This window comes from Equus caballus, chromosome X, assembly GCF_041296265.1.
Source record: "Equus caballus isolate H_3958 breed thoroughbred chromosome X, TB-T2T, whole genome shotgun sequence".
Lineage (NCBI taxonomy): Eukaryota > Metazoa > Chordata > Mammalia > Perissodactyla > Equidae > Equus > Equus caballus.
Window position 1 is genome coordinate 107,738,741 of NC_091715.1, and position 21,508 is coordinate 107,760,248.

At 40.2% G+C, this 21,508-nt stretch overlaps 1 protein-coding gene across 1 annotated transcript in view; it reads right to left on the reverse strand.

The window, feature by feature from the left end:
* The window catches only part of GUCY2F (guanylate cyclase 2F, retinal), an 84,998-nt gene that overhangs the window by 60,064 nt on the left and 3,426 nt on the right, over window positions 1-21,508 (reverse strand). The window contains exons 2-4 of the mRNA XM_005614408.2: window positions 13,885-14,186; window positions 3,117-3,471; window positions 1,637-1,721 (exon numbers count right to left, since the gene is read on the reverse strand). Coding sequence (XP_005614465.1) covers window positions 1,637-1,721; window positions 3,117-3,471; window positions 13,885-14,186 — 742 coding nt within the window. The remainder of the gene's footprint in view (window positions 1-1,636; window positions 1,722-3,116; window positions 3,472-13,884; window positions 14,187-21,508) is intronic.

The following is a 21,508-nucleotide window of genomic DNA, read 5'->3' on the forward strand; positions in this document are numbered from 1 at the left end:
AGACCAGTCATTTGGAGGAGGGGCAGAGGGTTGACAAGCAAAATAAGCATCTGAGTGAGTCCATTTTCCACCTTGCCATGGGATGTTTTGGCATTGGGCAGCCAGAGCCTATTACTCCTCAAATCTCCCTAGAGGGGGGAGCTTTTTGATTGGATGGCATTTATTTTCACTAAGTATCTAATGATGTTAATTAAATAGTTCATTCATTGGCAGAAGCTAAAGACATTACATTTTTCTGACATTAAATTCTGAGCTGGGATATTTCACAGTCACAGAAATTAAAAGAAAAACTTCTTTTGCACTAATGTCTTTATCAAGTGTGTTTTAATAATTCATAAGCTACCTACTATTCTGTGTGGCTTTCACAAGTTTCTAATACTGGGGAGATTGGATCATAGTGGTTTTTCACAGCAATGCCAACATATTAAACACTAAGAGTAACACCTGTTATAGTTTCAATGCAGGATTTCACAGACTCATTAGACTATCAGAGCTGGAAGGGCTTTTAAAGATCATCTAATCCAATTGCTTCCTTTTACAAATGAGAAAATTCTGGCCAAGAAAACTTTAGTGTCCTGTCCAAACTTACATAGCTACTTAATACATTCTAGACAGTTTTTCTTGGAACTCACCAAAATAGCTCCACTCCATACCCTACCAAATTTGTGTCATATTGTTGTCAGAACCACACTTACAAAGAGATAACAAAGGTGTAGTTTGCAGGGAGGGAAGCGTAAAGTGGGAGGGTTATGGTTGATTTCCTTTTTCACTTTCCTCAAATCATCCTAATATGGCGGGGGGGGGGGTCCGACTGTTAAAATGTAAAGATTATAAGACAGGGGTGTCATATTAAGCCATCTTAAGCCATTCATCCCTGATCCTGAATTAGTTCATCAAAGTAGTTGGTCACCTATTAAGGGATCTGAGGGAGGAAGACAAAGACATGATGATAATGATGATGTTGATGATTAGCTAGGATAACTTTTGCCCAAGGAAAAAGGACAGTAAAAATCTGGAATATGATACCCTGGGCAAAAGGCATGAGTGTCAAAGTAGGATCCTGGGCTACCAACAATCGGCAGGAGAGTCCCATGTGCCTGGGAGGAAGTTGAGATTTACCATTTGTTGAGTACCTACTATGAGTCACGTATTGTTCTAGGTGCTTTCCTTACTTTATTTAATCCCCACTACAATCCTGTGAGTTAGCACCATTATTTCTAAATGTTGGATCCTAGCCAAAGTCTACCTAATTCTTGGAACTTGTGTAAAATACCCCAACTACATTCTCTACCAGTCCATATCATTTGGGGAAGGAGGCAGCTATAGGACTCTGCCAGTGGAAAAAGGAGCAAAGACAGACCCTGAAGTACTAGTTCTCTTATTTCACGATAGTGTTGAGAGCCAGATCTACTCACAGGCAACAACACTGACAACACAGCTGAGGAAGTTATTCTTGGCATCATGAAAACACTTCACTCTAAATGGGGCCGGTAGGGATGGTAAATCACTATGGAAAAAAGAAAATCAGCGGGTCATGTAATGAGGCAATTGTACTGAAACATGACTTCCTGGAAATCAATATTAACAAGGCTATTATGGGCTTGTATTTTATACACAAAAAGAACAAAAAATGTACCTTATAAAGTAAGCAAATCCATTAATAGACAGCAGGGCTATAAGCAAAGCAAGGCAGACCATCACAGCAAAGGCAGGGTCGATACCTGCAGAGAGCAAGAGGAAGAGGAAGAATGGCATTATCAAGAGAGGCTGTAAATAAAGGGCACTACAGAGGGACTCCTCATGCTTTCTGGTGACTCTAAAATCAAGCCACATCTACCTAACTTAATTCTATTTTTCTACAGCACAGTCTGTCTTGTTGACTTTATGGACACAGAAAGCAATTTCACTGTTCTGAAGCAAAACCACTCACCACTCTGACAATAACAAATCACACGAATTAAGGCTGACCCGGGTGTTTCTTTGGAGAGAAAAGTCCACAAATGGAAAACTTTGAGTACTTTAATTTAAGTTGAATGGCAATAGAGTTCTTGAGAATAAAAATGTTATCTCACCTGTGAAGGGTAAGTATTATGTTGCCTTTATAAAAACAAAAGACCTTTTGAATTCACCTGAGCCCATACACCTCATGAGGCATGGCTGAAAAACAGCACTTGTTCTTCATCGGTGAGTCTAGTTTTGATAATTAGTGTTTCCATCAGGATGTAAATTGGCCTTTGGAAAATCTAAATATTTGGATGGATTACTAAGATTTAAGGGAGAAATCTATGATGACACAAGTGAAGAACTAGTTAGTTGGATATGTCATATTAAAGCAAAACAGAAACAGAAGTCCATTTCAAATAGATGTCTTTGGTTTTAGAAGGGTGTGGGGCACACTTGCATAGCAATAATATGGATTCTTCCACAGTTCCCCTCTGGCTCTCAGAGATTTGATGGAGCTTCGCCTCTTCCACAAGCTAGAGCTGTTCTGTCAGTCAATTAAACTGTAAGTATTTATTGGATGTGGACTGTGTTAAACCGTCAGGTAGCGCAAGAATTATTAGCTACAGTCCCTGCCCTCAAGGAGCAGTCTATTTGGGAGAGGGAGACACAATCAATACACAAGAAACAATTGAAAAGCAATTTTGTGCTAAGCTGTGAGGTACAGACTTTTAGTTCAATGGGCGTTCAGAGAGGAGAGGGTATAGATACAGTATTTCTGGTGGGACCTGATTTGCAGGATTTGGATACATCAAGAGAAGGACAAGTGGATCTTGCTGGCAGGAGAAATAATTGCAGGTCATAGCCTATAAAAGACCAAGGAGAAGGCTCATGCCTTCCTCTTATTAGAGTAACCGCTTTGGGAGTGGGATCCTTTAAAAAAACAATTAGGGGGTGACTTTTAAATTGTGGAGATTATTCAAGATTGCAAAGTACCTCTCATTGTCCTTATTATTTTAAATTAACTACACAGAGTGCCAAGATGTTTATGTCACCTGAGTGCAAATGATCAAGTCTATGATTGTTCCAATATTAAAATATGGCCTTACCCTAAAGAGGATCCCTCGTAACCCAAGCTGAGCCAAAGTTACTACCAGTGATTTTCCATTCCTTACCTCCTCGGCAGATCTTCCCTTCTGCAAACCAGCACTTTGCATCTGCTCTAGGAGGCCTGCCACCAGGGAAGTGAATGTGGGTCCCTCTGAACCGCAGCAGCTCCGTTTCCATGTCCACAGTGTAAGTGCTATGGAGTTCCCATTCTTTCCAGTTGGTGTCCAGGATTACATATTCTGAAATTCCATCTCCATTTGAATCTGTCCTTATCAACTGGTTGAATCCATAGAACTGCATGTTTCTGGAATGCTGAACCAGGCTGGCAGCACTAGCCCGTCCATTTTCTCTCACAGCATTATTCATGGCTTGTGCGATAAAGTAAATTGAATTGTAGATGGTTCCAAACAACGGTGAAACCTATTTTTAAAAATTACAATTATCTTGAGCCCTAGTCGCCCTAGAGCAATTTCAGAGTGTATTCCAAGCCTGTGTTCATTATTATGGGCTGCACATCTGACTGGAGGAGAGCATGAAGACCCAGAGGAAAAAAACAATTTTTTCGGAGGACTTGCTTGGTTTTTCCCCTGAATTTTTCTGTTTTTCTCCCCCAGGCCTCGCATCTTTAAATATATCAAATATGACAATTTTATGAGCAAATCAAGTCATACACAATATATTTTTATGCTCCTAAACTAAGAAAGTGATTTAGAGTTATAAAGAGCACTAAAAACACAAGTATGGAATAGACAAGAGGCACTCAAAGGAAATTTACCAGGTTAATTACTGGTGCATTGTGTATGGCAAAACCATTTTGCTGGCACTACAAGAGTGGTAGGTGTGTGTGGTAAGACTATAAATAATATATCTCCAAAGTCTACGTCTATGCCCTGTCTTAGTCCAAAATGGCCATTCTGCTAGACATATGCTCCCCAGAGAAAGTGAACACTAGAATATGGTTTTAAACACATATCCCCACACATACACATGCAGACATGCGTACTGACACATACACACCCACAAATACAGATTCAAATGTTGTAGTGTATGGAGAATGTGGGTTTCAATCAAGAAACCCTATATCCTACTGGCGTGCAAAGTGGCAAAGCTTTGGTGAGAAGCCACTGTTAAGCATTGAGGATGCTATGGTGGACAGCATGACTCTGCCTGCTATATATATATGGTAAAAGCAACAGCATTTGTGTACTCTGCCTGATGTACTGCTTACTAACCTTGTAAGTTCGCTTTGGGGACAAAACTTGTATCATTTTTTCCAAAAAGATAGGGAGGAAGAGTAAGCGATCCCTCCCTCCTTCCTCCCGCACGGGCCATGGCTTCATGATTTTCCACAACATTTCCCTTCTAGGATGGAGTTCAAGAAAGCTATGGTCATACCATATTACCAAGGTTCAGGAAAAGCTGATACTTGCTGCTTTGGTTTCACAAGGTCTAGAAAGCCATCCTCCTATAACAACGTTTATGTGACTAAAAGGGTTTAAAATTTAGGGGCCAGCCCTGTGCTGTAGTGGTTAAGTTCGGCATGCTCCGCTTCAGCAGCCTGGGTTCGCTAGTTCAGATCTCAGGCACAGACATACACCAGTCACCAGCCACGCTGTGGCAGCAACCAACATATAAAGTGGAGGAAGATGGGCACAGATGCTAGCCCAGGGCTAATCTTCCTCAGGAAAAACAAATTGAGTGAATTGTTTTTGTGTAGGAAACACACGTCAAGATACAGAGAGGTGTAGCAGCTAGCAAGACACTGCCATGCCTTGTTAACGTACAGCAGAGGGTTTTCAACCCTGGCTGCACATTAGACGTACCCAAGGAGTATCAAAAACACACCAACAAAATGAGACACTTTAGGTTCGGGACGTAGTAATCAGTATTATTAAAAGCTCCCACGGATTCTAATACACATGTAGGGTTTAAAACAACAGAATAGAAGAAGACGCACTAGCCTGTGATCTGTTCCTAATGGCAGGATGTTGGACAAGTCACTTATCTCCTTTCTCTGGGCTTCAGTTTCTTCATCTTTAAAATGAGGGTACCGAATCGTGAATGTTTAAACCTTGGAGATCATCTGGTCTAGCTATCTTACCTTCTAGATAGGAAAGGGAGACCCAGAGAAGTTAAGTGATTTGTCCAGTTCATTCACCTAGGCATTGAATCAGGACTAGAACCCAGGTCTCCCATTTCTTGATTGAAATAGATGTCCCCTGTGGTCTTTTCTAGTTCTGAACTATGAAATTTCCCAACTCTTGGCCTAGTCCAGGGACCAAATTTAGCTTGTAGTCATTTTTGTTTGGCCTGTATATGGGTTCTTCTCTCTCTGATCTTTTAACATTGGAGTGCTCCACAACTCAGTCCTTGGTCCTCTTCTCTGTCTACACTTACTCCTTTGGTAATCTCTTCTAGTCTCACGGCTTTAAATACCACACCTATGCCATACATTTCAGATTTATACTTCCAGCTCAGACCTTTTTCCTAAATTCCAAACTCATATAGTCAACTGCCTACTTCAATATCTCTATTTGGATGTTAATTTCAACATACTCAAAATTGAACTCCTGATCTTTACCTCAAATCCTCCTGCTCCATCTACAATGAGTCTTCCCCATTTTTGCTAAAAGCTACTCCATTCTTCCAGTTGTCCAGGCCAAAAGCCTTGTCCCAGATAACAGAGCTAATAGCAGGGTGGAAATCAATAACTCAGTCTCCTGAGTTTTATTCCAATGATCTCCCTTCACCACTCCACCTTAACACACACTATAGAAATAAGCATGGTGAATGGATGATATATGCTGCCACCAACGCAGCCACACTTAGTTGCCTGGCACACACTGAGGTCCCTTAAGGAGTTTTCACTAACTCCTCCTCCTAACATTCTCAGTGCTCCATTTAAGTGCCTTTAGGTTTTCTGCAAGAGCTTGCCTCTTTTCTGGGGCTCTGTATGTTATGACAACAAGTGAAGTCTGAAAGGTGGAGTATAAAATCAATAATAGTAAAAAGCCCCAGAATAGCAAGCCCCTGAAAGCAGGGAGAATGCTAGTATTCTGTTTTGAAAAGCACAGAGACTTCTGGGTAAGAGACTGCATCTATCTACAGCCAAAAGCAAAGACTGAAATTCTTAAAAATAACACCCTCACCTCTGAGTCGACCCGTCTTACAGGGTTGTTAGCTGGCCGGGCTACACTGCCCTTTGTGCTCTCAGATTGATCCCTGTTAGAGCTGACTGACAGCAACTCCCCAAGATGACTGAAACCTAAAGCTTTTTCTTCAGGATTCTCTAGCCTCCACCACATATCACACACACACACACACACACACACACACACACAGAGCCACAAAACTATGGTAGAGGGACCTGAAGCTAAGGGAAAGAGCATAGCTGTAGCAACAGCATTCAGTTGGAAAAGTGGGTCTGTCACAATGACCCACTCTCACTGCGAGGGCTTGGATTTGTGTTCTAGCTGGCTTGTGTCCCTATTTCACCCATTGTGCCCTTCATCAGTGGGAATTGCCCGTTCTTATGTCAAAGACACACTCCATTAGCATTGGTCACAAAAGGCTCTAGTTGCAGCTACTGCAAATATTGAGAAGAAAAAGAGGTAGAAGGTGGGACAAGGGGAGAAAGGACACTTTCCACAACCCTCTGTCCTGGCTTCTGACTACAGCTCCAAAGAAGTAAGACAGATCGGCAGGAACTTCTGTCAGACAGATATCCTTGTTGACATTACAGCCCAGAATGGTGAAACCACTGATGACTCAGTCTATTGGTTTTGCCTACAGTATAGACCTGAACTTGAATGAATGAATGAATGATGAATAAATGAATAATTGAAACTTATCCTTGATTGCTGTTCAGTGACTTTAGCTAGCTCTACCCTAGGCTTTTCGGAGCTTGTATCCAGGAGAATAATGTCTAGGTCAGGAGCAGTGACATTTGAATTTGTTCAATTTAAATGTTCGTGCTGCTGCTGACTATCATCAGTTCAAATTGACTGTACTTGAAAGACACAAAACTGGCTTCCAAAGAATTTTGTCCTTGGAAGGGTACATTAAAACATACCTGACTTGGAAAGCAACACTTGAAGGACAAAATGACAACATCACTTTTGAACAAAAAGCTAGGAACACATGCAGAGATCAAGAAACCAAAAGGTAATTGAATTCCTGTTATTAAAGGGAGTACCTCCAATAATGCATGATCTCAACGCTTGGACTTAACCAAGAGATAATCACTAGTCCAGTCTGTTGATATGATACTCATGAACACAATGCTTTTTTGATTTTATTTAAAATGAGGTGCAAAGACAATTGTAGCCACTGTGAGCTGCAGGCAACCTTTTCTGACAACATGCCTGGTGGTCCCATCCTGGAATGCTCCAGTCCTAACTGCATCCCCTTTAGCTTAGCATCCTCCTTCCAGGCACCCGTATTTAGGGTAATGGAAAACAATAGGTACAAGGAGCTTAAGGTTCTCTGGGCTTGCTGAGAAATTCAGAGAATTGCCTTTGTTTAGCCAAATTAGGCCACATTTGGAAAAAAAATATCCAAAATGTGTATTCTAGCAATATGCATTTGTAGTCAATAGAATTTCATTGAAAACAAGCATTGGGAATACAATAAAAATGAAGAGTGCGGACACTAAAACCTTATTTCAGAAGACTACTTTGTGCCAAAATATAAAGGTACAAAGTGATAATCCTTGCCCAATCATCCTGAGACCAAATTAGGAAGTTTGTCACTGGTGTCCCATTCCCTAATCTCTTCATTCTTTTCTCTTTTCATGGGTCCTCATAAAGCCCTATCACCTCCTATATCAGAGGAAAACAATCCAACAAACCCGTTCAAATTGAAGTATTAGTCACTTAATAATGTTACTTTGAGTAAAGCATTAGACACGAGACATAGTATAATTAAAAAAAGGTTAATGTGTGGTTAAATGGTCAGGTTTTGATAGCAGGCTTGGGTTGGAATGCCAGCACTGCCACTTGCCAGCTGTATCACCTTAGGCATGTTACCTTGAGCCTCAGTTTTGCCATCCATAAAATGGAGATATTAATACCTAGTTCGTAGTCTTCGTCTGAGGATTTGATGGGATCATTTATGTAAACTACCTGGTGCAGAGTAAGTACTAAATACATGATAGCTGCTAATGTTTGCATTTCAGAAGAGGAGCACAGGGCTCTGGTAATTTCATCCTGGAAGTCAAGTGTTCAAGTCCCTTGTCTCAGTCTTGAATTTGTGACCAATAGAGTCTCAGTTTTAGAAACAGTGTCCTTAGCACCCTGAAATGGTAAAATTGTTCCCTTTCATTGGGGGAAAGATCTCATTTCTATTTTGTTCTCCATTATATCACCTGCAGAGTGCCTAGTAATAATAATTAACAGTGCCCATAGTAATAATAAAAGTAACAATAACATTAATAATAATAATTAACATTTATTGAGGAGTTATTGGGTGCCAGGCAAGTTCTTTATGTCTATTAACTCATTTAATCCTCACAACAACTCTATGAGGTAGGTACTATTATTATTCCCAATTTTAAAATAAGGAAAAGAAGATACAAAGAGCTTAAGCAAATTTACAGCAGTCTGCCTTCAAAGCCCATGCTCTTAACTACCACATTATTAACTGGGCTTAATAAATACTTGCTAAATTAATTAATGGACTGTGGCAAACCTACCAATAAAAGAATATCATATACACCCTTTTGCAACTTCTTTTTTTCTTTATGACTTCCTGATTAAAGATAGTGAAATCAAGCTTTTTCTCTTCACTCTCTTCCTCTTTTCAAACTTGACTCCCAAACAACAAGGAGAACAAGGAACACAGAAACACTAAACCTCCATTTCTGATGATATCAAGAGAGGTCTATAACACTGAACCACAGAATGTGAAGATGAAAATCTGCTACAGGGGTGGTAACTGATTTAGCAGAGTACAGGGTGATTAAACCAAAGTACCTGAAGAGGGGAATATTGGTAAGCAACAAGCAGATTTGCCCCCTGAGAATCTCAGAAATGCTTAGGAATCAGAGGCACCAACTACTATAGAAGGAGGGCTGAGGCAGAGCACTAAGAGAGGGGGAGCTGTTTGCAGGTCTGTGTAAGGAACAGTTAGATGTCCACCATCCCCACCTCTACTAAGGAGAGCCAGATCTCTGCAGGAAACTGGTTAAATTGATTCAGAGCAATTCCAGAGTTGGGACATTGACCCAAAAGAGGGTGGGAGTTAGGTGGAGCACAAAATGAATGACGAAGTAAAGTCTTCACGCTTAAGGATGAGAGTCCCAGTCTCCTTCCCCCAACATGGCTCCCGGAATACTGACACTCAGGATTATGATTCAAAGCTTCTAGGGGAGGTAGGGAAGAACGAAAAAAGGTTGCATCAAAGGATCAGGAATAAGAATGACATTGGAGTTCTCAATACCAACAGTGGAAATTAGAAGACAATGTGCCATGTCTTCAAACTGCTGAGGGAAAATGATTTTTAACCTAGATTTTTACACTCAAACTATCAATCAATAGTGAAGATAGAATAATGACTTTCAGACATGCAAGATCTCAAAAATTTAGCTCCTGTGTACCTTTCTCAGAAGCTGCTAGAGGATGTGCTCCACCAAAATAAGAGAGCAAACTAAGAAAATAGGAGTCATGAGATTCATGAAATAGTAGATCCAGCACAGAAAAAAGAGAAAGGGAGTTTTCAGGGTGATGTCAAGAGAGATCCTAGCATAAGCTGTGCAGCAGCCTCAGGGAGCAACAAGTTTAGACTGCAAGAGGAGGACAGAGAGGCGCAGGAAAAGCAAGTGAAATCTATAAGGGATTTAACAGGTTTTAACACATATAAAATTGCTTTGAGAGATTCTACAGCTTTACCAGACAGTACGTGAAATTCAAATTAAGGGAAACAAATGAAAAAATAAAGCAATTATTAACTCCAGTAAAAGTCAAAAGTTATACATGAAATGAATTATTACCGCACTATGCCACATGGATCAGCTATGAATGATATTTACATATGTATAATATTAAAAATACTAAATATGAATTTAACTAAAAATTGTGACATAACTATATCGAAGGTTTGAAGGAGGGTAAGGAAGTATATAAGAGCTTACAATCTTCAACTAAAATAGGAAGTAAAAAAGTAATGTCCAAAATTGATCAATCAAGAAACCAGTAGCAGTACGGTATTTAGAAACTTAGAGGTAAATACCAGAATAAAGAGCTGAAAGATATAAAAGTGGTTGCTTCTGATGAAGGACGGGAGGAAGGCCTAGGGACTGCTTTGCTGTTGATACAAACCTTTTAGCATTTCTTGACTTTTAAAAATATGTACATGCATCACTTTGATAGTTTTTTGTTTGTTTTACTTTTTAAAGAAGCAAGTGTATAAATTAAAAGAGGTTGCAAACCATTGCTATAGGCAATATAGCCCATACAGAGAAACTTCAATTCCACTGGAAGTTATTGGGCAAAGGAGAAATACAGCCATCTTATTCGCACATTTGTTTACTCATTTACTGTCTGTCTCTCTCACTAGAATTTAAGCCCCATAAGAGCAGAAACAAGTGATGTCTAGTAAATGTTTAACTGCTCTATGAGGAGGAAAAAAGGCTCCTATTTGTAGCATCTACCAGTTTCTGTGGTGTAAATACTCCCAATGTCTCATTTCAAGCTCCCTACGTGATGCCACTGAATGCAGAGTTGGGAAAAGATGTGCACAGTTGGCTTTTGTGAACTGCTCTAACACACCACTGACAAAAAACTCTATCCTGTCTGGAGTTCACCATAGTGCGTAGCACATGGCAGGTGCTCAATAAATAGTTGTTAATCTGTTGACTGAAGGAGAAAAAACAACAGGAGCCCAGAGATAAGCAAACATTGAACTTCATAATTTGATCTGAGAAAATATCATTTGGAATTCTGAAAGTGAAATAATTTTGAAAGCTGGAACTACTGAGAGACTCTTTGCTGGTAATCAGAAAACTTCAAGAGACTAGGAAGCTGAAGTCTGATTGTAATTTAGATGCTAGGACGCTATGGACCAATGACGTCATCCTCGCCTCAAGGGAGAAAAAGTGGAAAGGAATGTAGCAATGAGCCAGGCTCTCTGTTATTCACTTTCAACATGTTACTTTGTTTAATTTTCACAATAATCCTAGAAGATGTTGCTCACTGACCCATTCCACAGATGGGAAAACTGAGACTCAAAAAAGCCTAAGTAATTTGCCAGACGACACACAGCTAGTAAGAGTGAGAGCTGGAATTTAAACCCAAGTCTGTCTAATTCCTTATCATAAGCTCTTGCTGGTATATGAGTTGCCTTCAAAAATAACTTTCAGCAAAGTAATTTAGAAAAAGGAGGGGTTTTTTTTTTATCAGGGATGTGGAGATAACTGTCTTACTCTTCTACCATTCTTTGGTTATGAAGGTATAACCTAGGCATCTCCAAAGTAGGGCTGGAAATACATCCAGACAAGCTTTTTTATAGGCTTTGGAGTGTTTGCTTTAGCTCTCTTTCCTTGTCTAAAGCAGAGTACAGGCTGCCTAGCAACGAAACTAATGGCGTCTCTCTCTTTTTTTTTTTTCCTTTAATTACCTTATGTTTTCCACAAGCTCAAAGAGATTGGATCAAATATTAAGAGTAGAAGCTCTGAGTTTTTTGTATCAAAACATTTGCTCATATATATGTGCAATACACACACACACACCATTCCTACTTCCCTCAATCCTGTGATTAAAGTAAAATGATGACTTTGCATCTATGTGAAGCAATATCATTTGCTTAAAAATATAAAAATACACCATCTGGTTGCTTGCCTATAAATACACTAAATAACTGATTTGAGCAACCATTCTTAGCAATTTGAGGGATTTTTGCAATTCTTGACCAAATTAACCAATTGTTTTCAGTTAAATGTATGTGTGTGCCTCCTGAAAGATTTATTATAAACGTATCAATGGCAATAAAGTTCAAATCTAGAAGTGTTAATATCTCTGCTAGTCACATTTTTTATTAGAACAAGAATCAGCAAAATTTTTGCTATTGATACTCAGGACAGAAAGAGATAAACCTGAGTTTCATCTGAATCACTTACTCAGATACAGAAGCAGTCCACAGGATAAAGAAATAAAGGGTGAATAAAAAGGAAAATATCGTGGAGAATGTGAGTGTTAGACATAATCAGTTGACAGCCTTCTTCCGTCCTAACAGAATCTCAATTTTGTTCACACTTTTCCAGCAGCCATAGGGTCAGTCACGATGGTCTCATTCCTCTTTCCAAATTATTGGTTTAGGTATGGGTATGGGACATGATTGTGACCAGGAAAGTATGGGGATAAGTCTGCTTGAGGAGCTTCTGGGAAAGATTTCCTCACTCTTAAAAAGAGACACGAGAGAGAGACATTCCCCATTTTTGTCTGTAGGTAGTTCTGTGTTTGACAGACCTGTGTGTGATGTCTGGAACTGTGGCTGCCATCTTGGGACCATGAGAGCAACCAGATCATGAGGTCAAGCTAGTGTGCTGTGGCTTATAAAGTGGGAAGATGAAAAGAACCTGGTTCATTCATAAACATCATTGAGCCACTGAGTTAACTGACTCTGGAGCTCTCATACCTTCAAATTTTGAAAAAAAAAATTACTTGTGCCATTTTGTGTTGAGCTATCTGTTACTTGCAGCCATAAGCATTATAACTAATACAGTATACTAGAAAATGCTAGATATTTTAAACTTATTTATGCATCATTCTAAATACTTCTGAAAATGACTGCCTTCTACATCTGGCCTCCAACCTATAAAACTCCCCTCTGTATTTTTCTAATCTAACTGGCATCGTTGGCCTCCTTGTTTTCCTCTCATATTCCTTGTCTTCTTTGTATTTTTCCTCTTTGCTTTTGTCTTTGCTCTCCGTTCTTTTTCCTGCTTTCTTCCCCTCCCGACTGCTTTTGCTTCCTCTAGCCCTTAAGCGGCTGTGATTTGGATCTGAAATACATTTATACACATATAAATATTATTTCTTGTACATTTAAAGGGAGGAATTCTTCCTCATTCCAAATGATTCCTTTCCTATAGAGATAGTTCTCCTAGCAAAAAACACCTGACCTCTCTTCACCCCTTTACTCATTCCTTCCCACAAAGGAGTGACTTAATTTGACTGGTTAGTTTGGAAGGAGAACTAAGCATGTGCAGCCCAGCACCCCCTAACTTCTTTTTCTTGGGAGTGAGCTGCCTACATGGAGCAAGCACTGCATTATGCTCCTCCAGGCTTTATACTTTACAAAAGTCATGCCCTCACGGGGCAGGAATATGGTAGTCCAGCAATGCTGGTGACTAGATGGAGAAGTCTGATTAATCCTCAGATTCAGTACTGGGAAGCTCAAATGCCTACAGACAGAAGCTGCAGTCTCCAATACTAGCTTTATCAATAATAAAGGTAATATCTTCTTATATACCAGCTGTCTTGTCTTCTTGTTGAATTGGGTCAAAACTTGGGTCAGAAACAAGACTTCTTTTTACTAGGCCTCCTTGAACAGCACTAGTATATATGGAAGTTTTATTTCCCTGTTCTTAAATATATTTTATTTATTTTTCATGGTTGTACGCTGTCATTGTGGGTTGCCTGAAGACGAAAAAAATTCTCCAACAATGTGTCTTTGTTTTATAAATGTTTTCTGTAAACAAAAGGTGTTTTTAATTTGTGTGTGGTTGCCTGCTATCGATTGGGTTTTCTATGGAATGGAGGCACTTGATAGAAAAAATATTTACCTTCCTGGTAGTTGAGGTTTTCTGCTCATGATAACTTGTGGATCTGCACTTACTTGATCTGACTCCAGCTTCTCGGGAATTTCACCTCCAGCTGCTGCCTCGGTAAGGGCTTGATAGAAGGTCTTGTCTTGGGACTCCACTGTAATGGTCAACACAGCATCATACGCTTCCCGGAGTTTGGGGTTGTTTCTCAGGACCTGGTAGGGAGTATGCTTATAAGGTAAACTGTAGAGCAGGGCGTCATAGGGAACAAAGACATAGGTTCCGTCAGTCATTTTCAGATCATGAGCCCATTCCAAGAGATGCATCTGAGTCTCTCCCCCAATCAAGGCCGAATGCATACACATGATGATGACTGAAACCAACAAAGCAGGGAGGTTATGGCAGCAATACGTTAGTAAAATACAGTATCAAAAACCACAGATTGGAAGACATAAATAAATCTATTATAACAAATTTGTAAATGATTTCTGTCTTATGCCTCCAAGATGAACAAGATGTTGAAGCCCTGAGCTGAGGCTGAGTTACGTTCAGGGACTCTAGATTAGGCATAGGGACAAGACAGACACGTCTACAGGCTGCAGAACCTAATACCAGAAAGGAACAAGAACAACTATAGCAAATGAGGGGTAGCATAATGAAGAGGCTTTGAGGTTGGAAGACCTAGGCTTATATCCTAACATCACCAGTTATTAGCTGTATACTCTTAGGTAAATTACTTAACCTCTCTCTGCCTCATTCATAAAATGGAGACAATAAATAAGTGCTTCACGGGGGGTAGTGATGATTAAAGAGCAATTCATATAACGGGCTTAGCACATAGCACTCAATAAATAGTAGCTATTATTATACCTAAGAATTAGAAGGCTGAAAGGAGAAGATGGGAGATATTTCCATAGCCCCTGCTGCTTTTTATTGCTCACCTCTTACAAAGATACGTTCCAATAGATTTTGACCAACTGTCCCCACCCTTACCAAGACCATTATAGACAATGAGTAGTGCTAACTCACACTCAACTATAAATGCTACTAATATTATGGATAATATGTTCAACTTTTAAAAACCTAACTTCCCTATAATTGGAATTACTTTGCACTCAATTTAATTCTTCCTAGACTTATGAAACTACGTTGTTTGGCAAGGTTATGCTAGAATAGAGTGGATTAGAGGAGGCCACGGATGAAGAATGGCAGCTAGATCATGAGACTGAAAGTCTTATATCCAATTTCGCCCTTGGCATGCTAAATGAGTTTAGTTTAAGCCCACTTGTGCTTCAGTGCCCACATCTTTAAAATGTAGATTCCAATGCATTTTACAGGTACATTGAATAGTTTAATTAGACAATGCCTGGCAAGTATTCTGAGCTTCTTGAAGAAAGGCAAAGGTCCTATTGCCACTGGTAAATATTAATTATACATGCTTCCACGGAACCTTTAATCTCAGCAATTGAGTAACTTAACTACATTAGGTGACTGGTCTTTGGCATTTACATATTGCTTCATCTATTTTCAAAAACCTTCTTTACACTTCTTAAATACCCCAAGAAAGTTTCCCCTTTGAGCAAGAGCTGTACCCTTCATTTTTTTTAAAGACGTAACTAATGAATTATGAAGTTGATTTAAACACATCACGCTCACATACACACAGCATAACCTGAATTTTCAAATGACCATTAGTTCCTTCAATATAATTACTCTAAGAGGTTCTACATGTATTCTGATGCTCAAACCTTCCTATAAATACTCTAGGGATATCTTTGGAGCTAGTTCATGAGCCACACGAGCAAATCAGTGTGCCTTGTTCATAATCGCATATCATATAATGGGAAAATGGAGTGCCAGAGAGGTTTGACAAGGCAAGGGTTGGATTTGGAAAGAGAAACTAGAACCAAAGGCCTCCAAATGTAGAGATACATTTGGCTATATCATTAAACATGAATCAGTTTGCTCATATTAGTCCATTAACAGGCCCATAGAGGAGAAAAAAATGAGTTCATTCAGGTGCTTCAGTCAGTTGGTCAGTTCATCCAACAGTGTCCTTGGCAAGTAGGTCAGTAGTGGCATCTTTCTTCTACGAAAACAGAGATGAGATGACTTGACCAAGGTTACCCCCTAGAAATAAAATTCCATTTAATTTACTTAAAGGAATATTAATATTACTTCATTGGACGGAAAATGTTAAATAGAACTAAGTGTATTGTGTTGGTTGAAATACAGCAAATACTTTAACATACACTACGGGTAGTGGGTGCTGCAGTGTGCCACCCAGATGCGCCCTTCAGGACTGAAGCACCCATCCTCTTAGCTGCGGACGTGTTAGGAGATGACAGCTGATGCCTCTCTGGGAATTACCCTCAGCTGAGGACAGCCACCTTCCCCAAGGTCGCATCCTCTCAGTAGTGTGCTAGAGCCGGCTTGTGCTGGTTCACAAGAGTCTATGGGTAAATTTTCAGAGATTTTGTGAGCTAGTTAATGTTATATTGGTAGCATGAAATTGGGCATGGTGGGAGTGACTATACCATGGAAATCAGAAAATGCTGCAAATCAGGGCTTTTTTAGCCCCCAGAAGAGCTGGCTGTTAAATGGTTATTATCACACTGCACTCCCTTCTGTGTGGCAGCCTGTACCCAATGACTGGTCAACATGGAGGTACAAAGGCCAAGACTCCTTACCTCAATTCTGGACAACTCTGAAGGGCCATCCCAGCTCCATAACTCCACTGGGACTGGCTGAGGCCTTGTTGTAACTGTATGACAGTTCAATTCTTCTTTCTGCCCAATTCTACTGCCTTCTCTCCCTTACAAGTGTTGTCCTTAAAAACATTCTCCCAGTAAGCTTCCCGCACACTAATCTCCATCTGACAGACTTTTTTCCAGGGCACTGACTTGCAACACTAGTTTAGAGGCCTGCTGTACCCTGAACTGACTCTTATCATGGCACTTACAAGATTTATTGCTCTTATTTATTTTTATTTATTTATTTATTTATTTTAAAGATTGGCACCTGAGCTAACAACTGTGGCCAATCTTTTTTTTTTTTCTGCTTTATCTCCCCAAGTCCCCCCTGGTACATAGTTGTATATCTTAGTTGCAGGTCCTTCTAGTTGTGGCATATGGGACCCCGCCTCAATGTGGCCTGACGACTGGTGCCATGTCCGCGCCCGGGATCTGAACCCTGGGCCGCCACGGTGGAGGGCGCGAACTTAACCGCTCGGCCACGGGGCCGGCCCCGCTCTTATTTATTTATGTCAGCCTCTACTATGAAACTGTGAGCTCCCTGAGGTCAAGCACTGTATCTTGTTTGTTGCCATATCCTGGTACACGTTATGCACCCAATGCCCATTGTTTAGATGAATGTTTGAAAATTTCAGAAAGAGAGGTTGTGCACTTGGGTATTTTTTGTGGCTTCCTTGAGCAATGAGTCACAGGCATATTTGAATTATTAGTGTGGAAGAATAATTTGAAGTGATATTTTCTGGACAAGTAGATACTACCATGCCTGTCTTTAATGCTTAGTGTCATTACGCTCAAGACTGTACCTTCAACCTGAATCTCTCCTCTTAATTTTCCTTTCATTGGCCCATACTGAGGACATTTTAGACAAAGAATCAGAATTTTTTTTAACTAGAAAGACCCTTTGAGACCATCTCTCCCCTCTCCCTTCCACCCCATTATTTTATAGATCAGGAAATGGAAGCCTCAAGAGGGAATGATCACAGGCTCTTCTATTTTGTGCATGGCAAGATCTTGCCATTGAACATGATTAAAGTAGAAAGCACAAATACTGAATTCAAACAACAGCATCTTAATTTAATAGATTGAACACTTCATGAACAGGGATTTGTGGGTGCATCTGTTCTACATCATGGTTTTACTAAATAGCTTTATTATCTCAAAATTAAATTCATTAAAATGGGGTTTTACCTCTAAGTTGTTGTCAGGAAAGGATTAGTGGACAGAAACCTTAAATCCTAGACAAGGCTTGGGTCAACAAGTGATCATTGAATAATCCTTAGTTGTAAGTTTCCATCCTGATTGTTAACAGTCAAGCCACTCTATATCCAAAACAAGGACAATCTCACCAGGATATGATATTAGCACTTTCTCTGAGCTACTTGAGCCCCACTCAAGCTGTCTAGCAGCTATGTCTTCATACTGCGGTACCCACTGTGGCAGGCTGTCCAGAACCCTCTCTTTCACCCTCAATGCCAACAGGAGGAAATGTCATGAAACTCTAAGAGAAGCCAATTACTAAGTCACTCAACTCCTACTTCTCTTCCTATACAGTCATGCATTGGTTAATGACGAGGATACATTCTAAGAAATACATCATTAGGCAATTTTGTCATTGGGCAAACCTCATAGAGTGTGCTTACACAAACCTAGATGGTATAGCCTACTACACTAGGCTATATGGTACTAATCTTATGGGACCACTGCCATATACGTGGTCCCTTGTTGACTGAAATGTCCTTATGCAGCACATGACTATATTGAAATACTCTGTCCAATATTTCCTTGAGATAAAAGAAATGTGTTCCTCTGAAGGATTACTGGCTATGGAGTCCTCAGTAGAGAAAACTGGACCCAGTCTCACACCTTGTGACATAGAAATGGTTCTACCAGCTAGTGCTAAAAAAGTCCTTAAGAGTCATATTCGTATTGTGAGCCCACAATATTGCTCCCAATCCACAGAAACCCCCCATGCTATTGTCCTTGCTCTTTGTTTTAACCCTTTCATAACATTTCCTGCCACTAACATTCATTTTAACCTATTTCATTTTAATAAATGAGAGAGAAGAGAGGGTAGGCAGGCCAAAGGAAGAGGAGGGTATATGGTGTGATTTATCCCAAGTCTCACATCCCCCCAGGATCCATCCCCATCTGGCCATACTGTAAAAGAAGTAGATTCATAGTCTCTTCCTCTCAATTTTCCCCCTCTCATTCTGTAATATGGTTACATAAGAAGAGAGTGGGAGGCTCTAAAAGTTGCATGTTTACCAGCCCCCACAATTGTAATTCAGAGCAGGAGGCCTTCAAAGCACACTTTAAGAACACAGCACTAGGTGTTGTGTGGCTGTTTCTATTGGGTGAGGACACCGAAAACATTTCACCTTAAGTCCTGAGACCATCACTTACTTAGCTGCCACCAGTGTTGAACAAGGGCAAGCAGCTCAGCAGGATGTCAGACACGTATTACACTCAATGGCCATTCCATCAGCAACAGGTCGTGTTTCTTCATACCCAATAAAACTGGTATTGCAAATGCATTTATTGCCTTCACATTGCTTCTCAGCTTGAGATAAGTTAATATTCCTCCACACCTTGCAACATGTTTTCTTCAACTTTTCCTAAACTGCTATATAGATAAGGCCTTGTAAATGCAGGAAGCCTAGATGTGTAGAGATTTCCTCTTATGCTGGATCTTTAATAATTTTATCATTTCTGATAGTGGATTCATTAACGAGAACAAGTTGTCCTTTCACCATTTATGTTTACTTATATGCGCCTATACCAAATTCCCTATCATCACTAAGGTTCTTGGCCATAGTATTATTGGTATCACTATTCTAAGAAAACAGGGCCAACTCCCAGTACCTTGAGGCACTTAAGAATTTCATCAGTGGGCCCAAAAGTTAAGAAAGAAACATGGAAGAGCTGAATTATACACCATACATGGAATACAGGGTCTCAAGTGAGTATGCTTTATAGGGGCGTACCCCAAGCAGACAGGAGGCAGTAGAGCATAAGTCTTTCATTAGACCAATGGCTCTCAAAGTGTGATCCCTGGACCAGCCGCATCAGCATCACGGTGAACTGGTTAGAAATGCAAATTCTAGGGCCCTACTCCAGGCCTCCTGAATCAGAAACTCTGGAGGAGGGACCCAGCAATCTGTGTTTTTACAAGCCCTCCGGAGGATTCTGGTATACACCTAGTTTGAGAGACACTGATTTCAACTGAAATATATATCCTGGCTTTCCCATACACTAGCTATGTGATATTGGGCAAGTTTTTTAACCTCTCTCAGCCTCAGAAGTGTCATCAGTAAAGTGCATTAAATAATAATTGGCCTTACTATATAGGGATGTTGCAAGAATTGAACAAGATGGTCCATACAAAGTCCTTGGAAAATGACTATCACACAACAAACTCAATAAACGTTAACTACTATCATTGTTGTTATTGTTATTATTATTGGGCTTTTTTATTTACAATAATCTTCAATAGATGGGAAGAGGCTAGCCAGGTCCCTGGCAATAAGATAGCAATAAGGCATCTAATTTTGGAAGAACAAGAGAAGGCCATTCGGACAGCCCTATTTACTGAACATCATATTGTAATGCAGCATTGCTAATTTGGAAAGATTTAAAGGAATTCCCAAATGGTTCAACAACCTGGTAAATCCAAATTGAAAGGATTTCCCAATCAGCCAAGCATTGATAGGCAAAAAAGTGAGGAGAAAAGAGGAGGGCTTGAAATAGCCATTTGAAAAGTTCTCTAAAGAGCTTTTTAGTGGGGCCTCCTGCTAGCCTTTGTGAAAATTAGCAAAAGAACCTCTTCTGGGTAATTGCAGTCCCACAGGTGCTCTGCCTGATGAGTGGACGCTCTTTTGTGCCATTGGATCAAAACCTTCATCAGGGCTCAGGATGTAAGGAGCAGAGAGTGAACAGGATTTGGGCCCTCATGACCACTCAGCTTGATTCCCTTGTGCAGAGCACAACCTGCATAACCACACACAGCAGCTCTGACCATCAATTGAAGCCTTTGTCCTTGATTAACATCTCTCCTATTTGACTGTGTCAGAAACAAAGATACTTGGTAATTGCCCCTGAAGCTTAAAGGAAATGAGCTGAGAATCTGGGAGAGGTTGAATCCCCCCTTCTCTAGGACTTTGTTTACCCCATTCTTTGGGGTTAATAATCCCTACGCCTAGCTGCTTGTTATGTGAGACTCACAGGTGTGGTAAAACTTGAAAGAAAATACCTATCTCCTGGATAATCCTGAGGATTAAATAAGATTGTCTATATGCAAATACCTTGTAAACTGTAGAGAGCTGTTCACATGTAAAGTGGTATTACGGTTGCTTTCATAGTCTCTATGGCAACATCTAATAACACCCCTGCTGTTTCCCCTCCTGAGGGACTACAACTATTATTATTGTTATTGTCATCTTTACCATTAAATTTTATCATTGTCTTGGTATTGTGTAAGCACAGTTTAGACCTGTTGCTGAGAAAGACACTCCTTCTGACTCCAGGAAGGTACCAGTGATATTTCCTAATTGGAAACATAAATTTACAAGAAAGAGAAGTGGCACACCAACCAGTAATAAGCTTGCTTTCTCGCCCCTTCTTCCCCTCCCCTTCCACCACTGTTGCTCACTACCACCACCACATGGGGCTGTGATCCCTGTTATTGTGAGTAGATCAGATAAAACCAATCTTCCAACTATTTCTATTGCTTCCAAATATTGCCAGGCCTCTCCAAATGAAGGGAATCCCTTTCCGCTGTATTTTGTGGAATGCAGTAGAAACGTGGAATACATCACAAAAGGTCCTTCTCTGAAGGTTTTCTTGGGGGTCCACAGTGTTAAGAAGGAGCCTCATATCCAGCAGAAGAGGGAAGAGGCCAGGCCCTGCCTTTCTCAGTCCTTCTCAGCTGAGGTCACACAAAAAG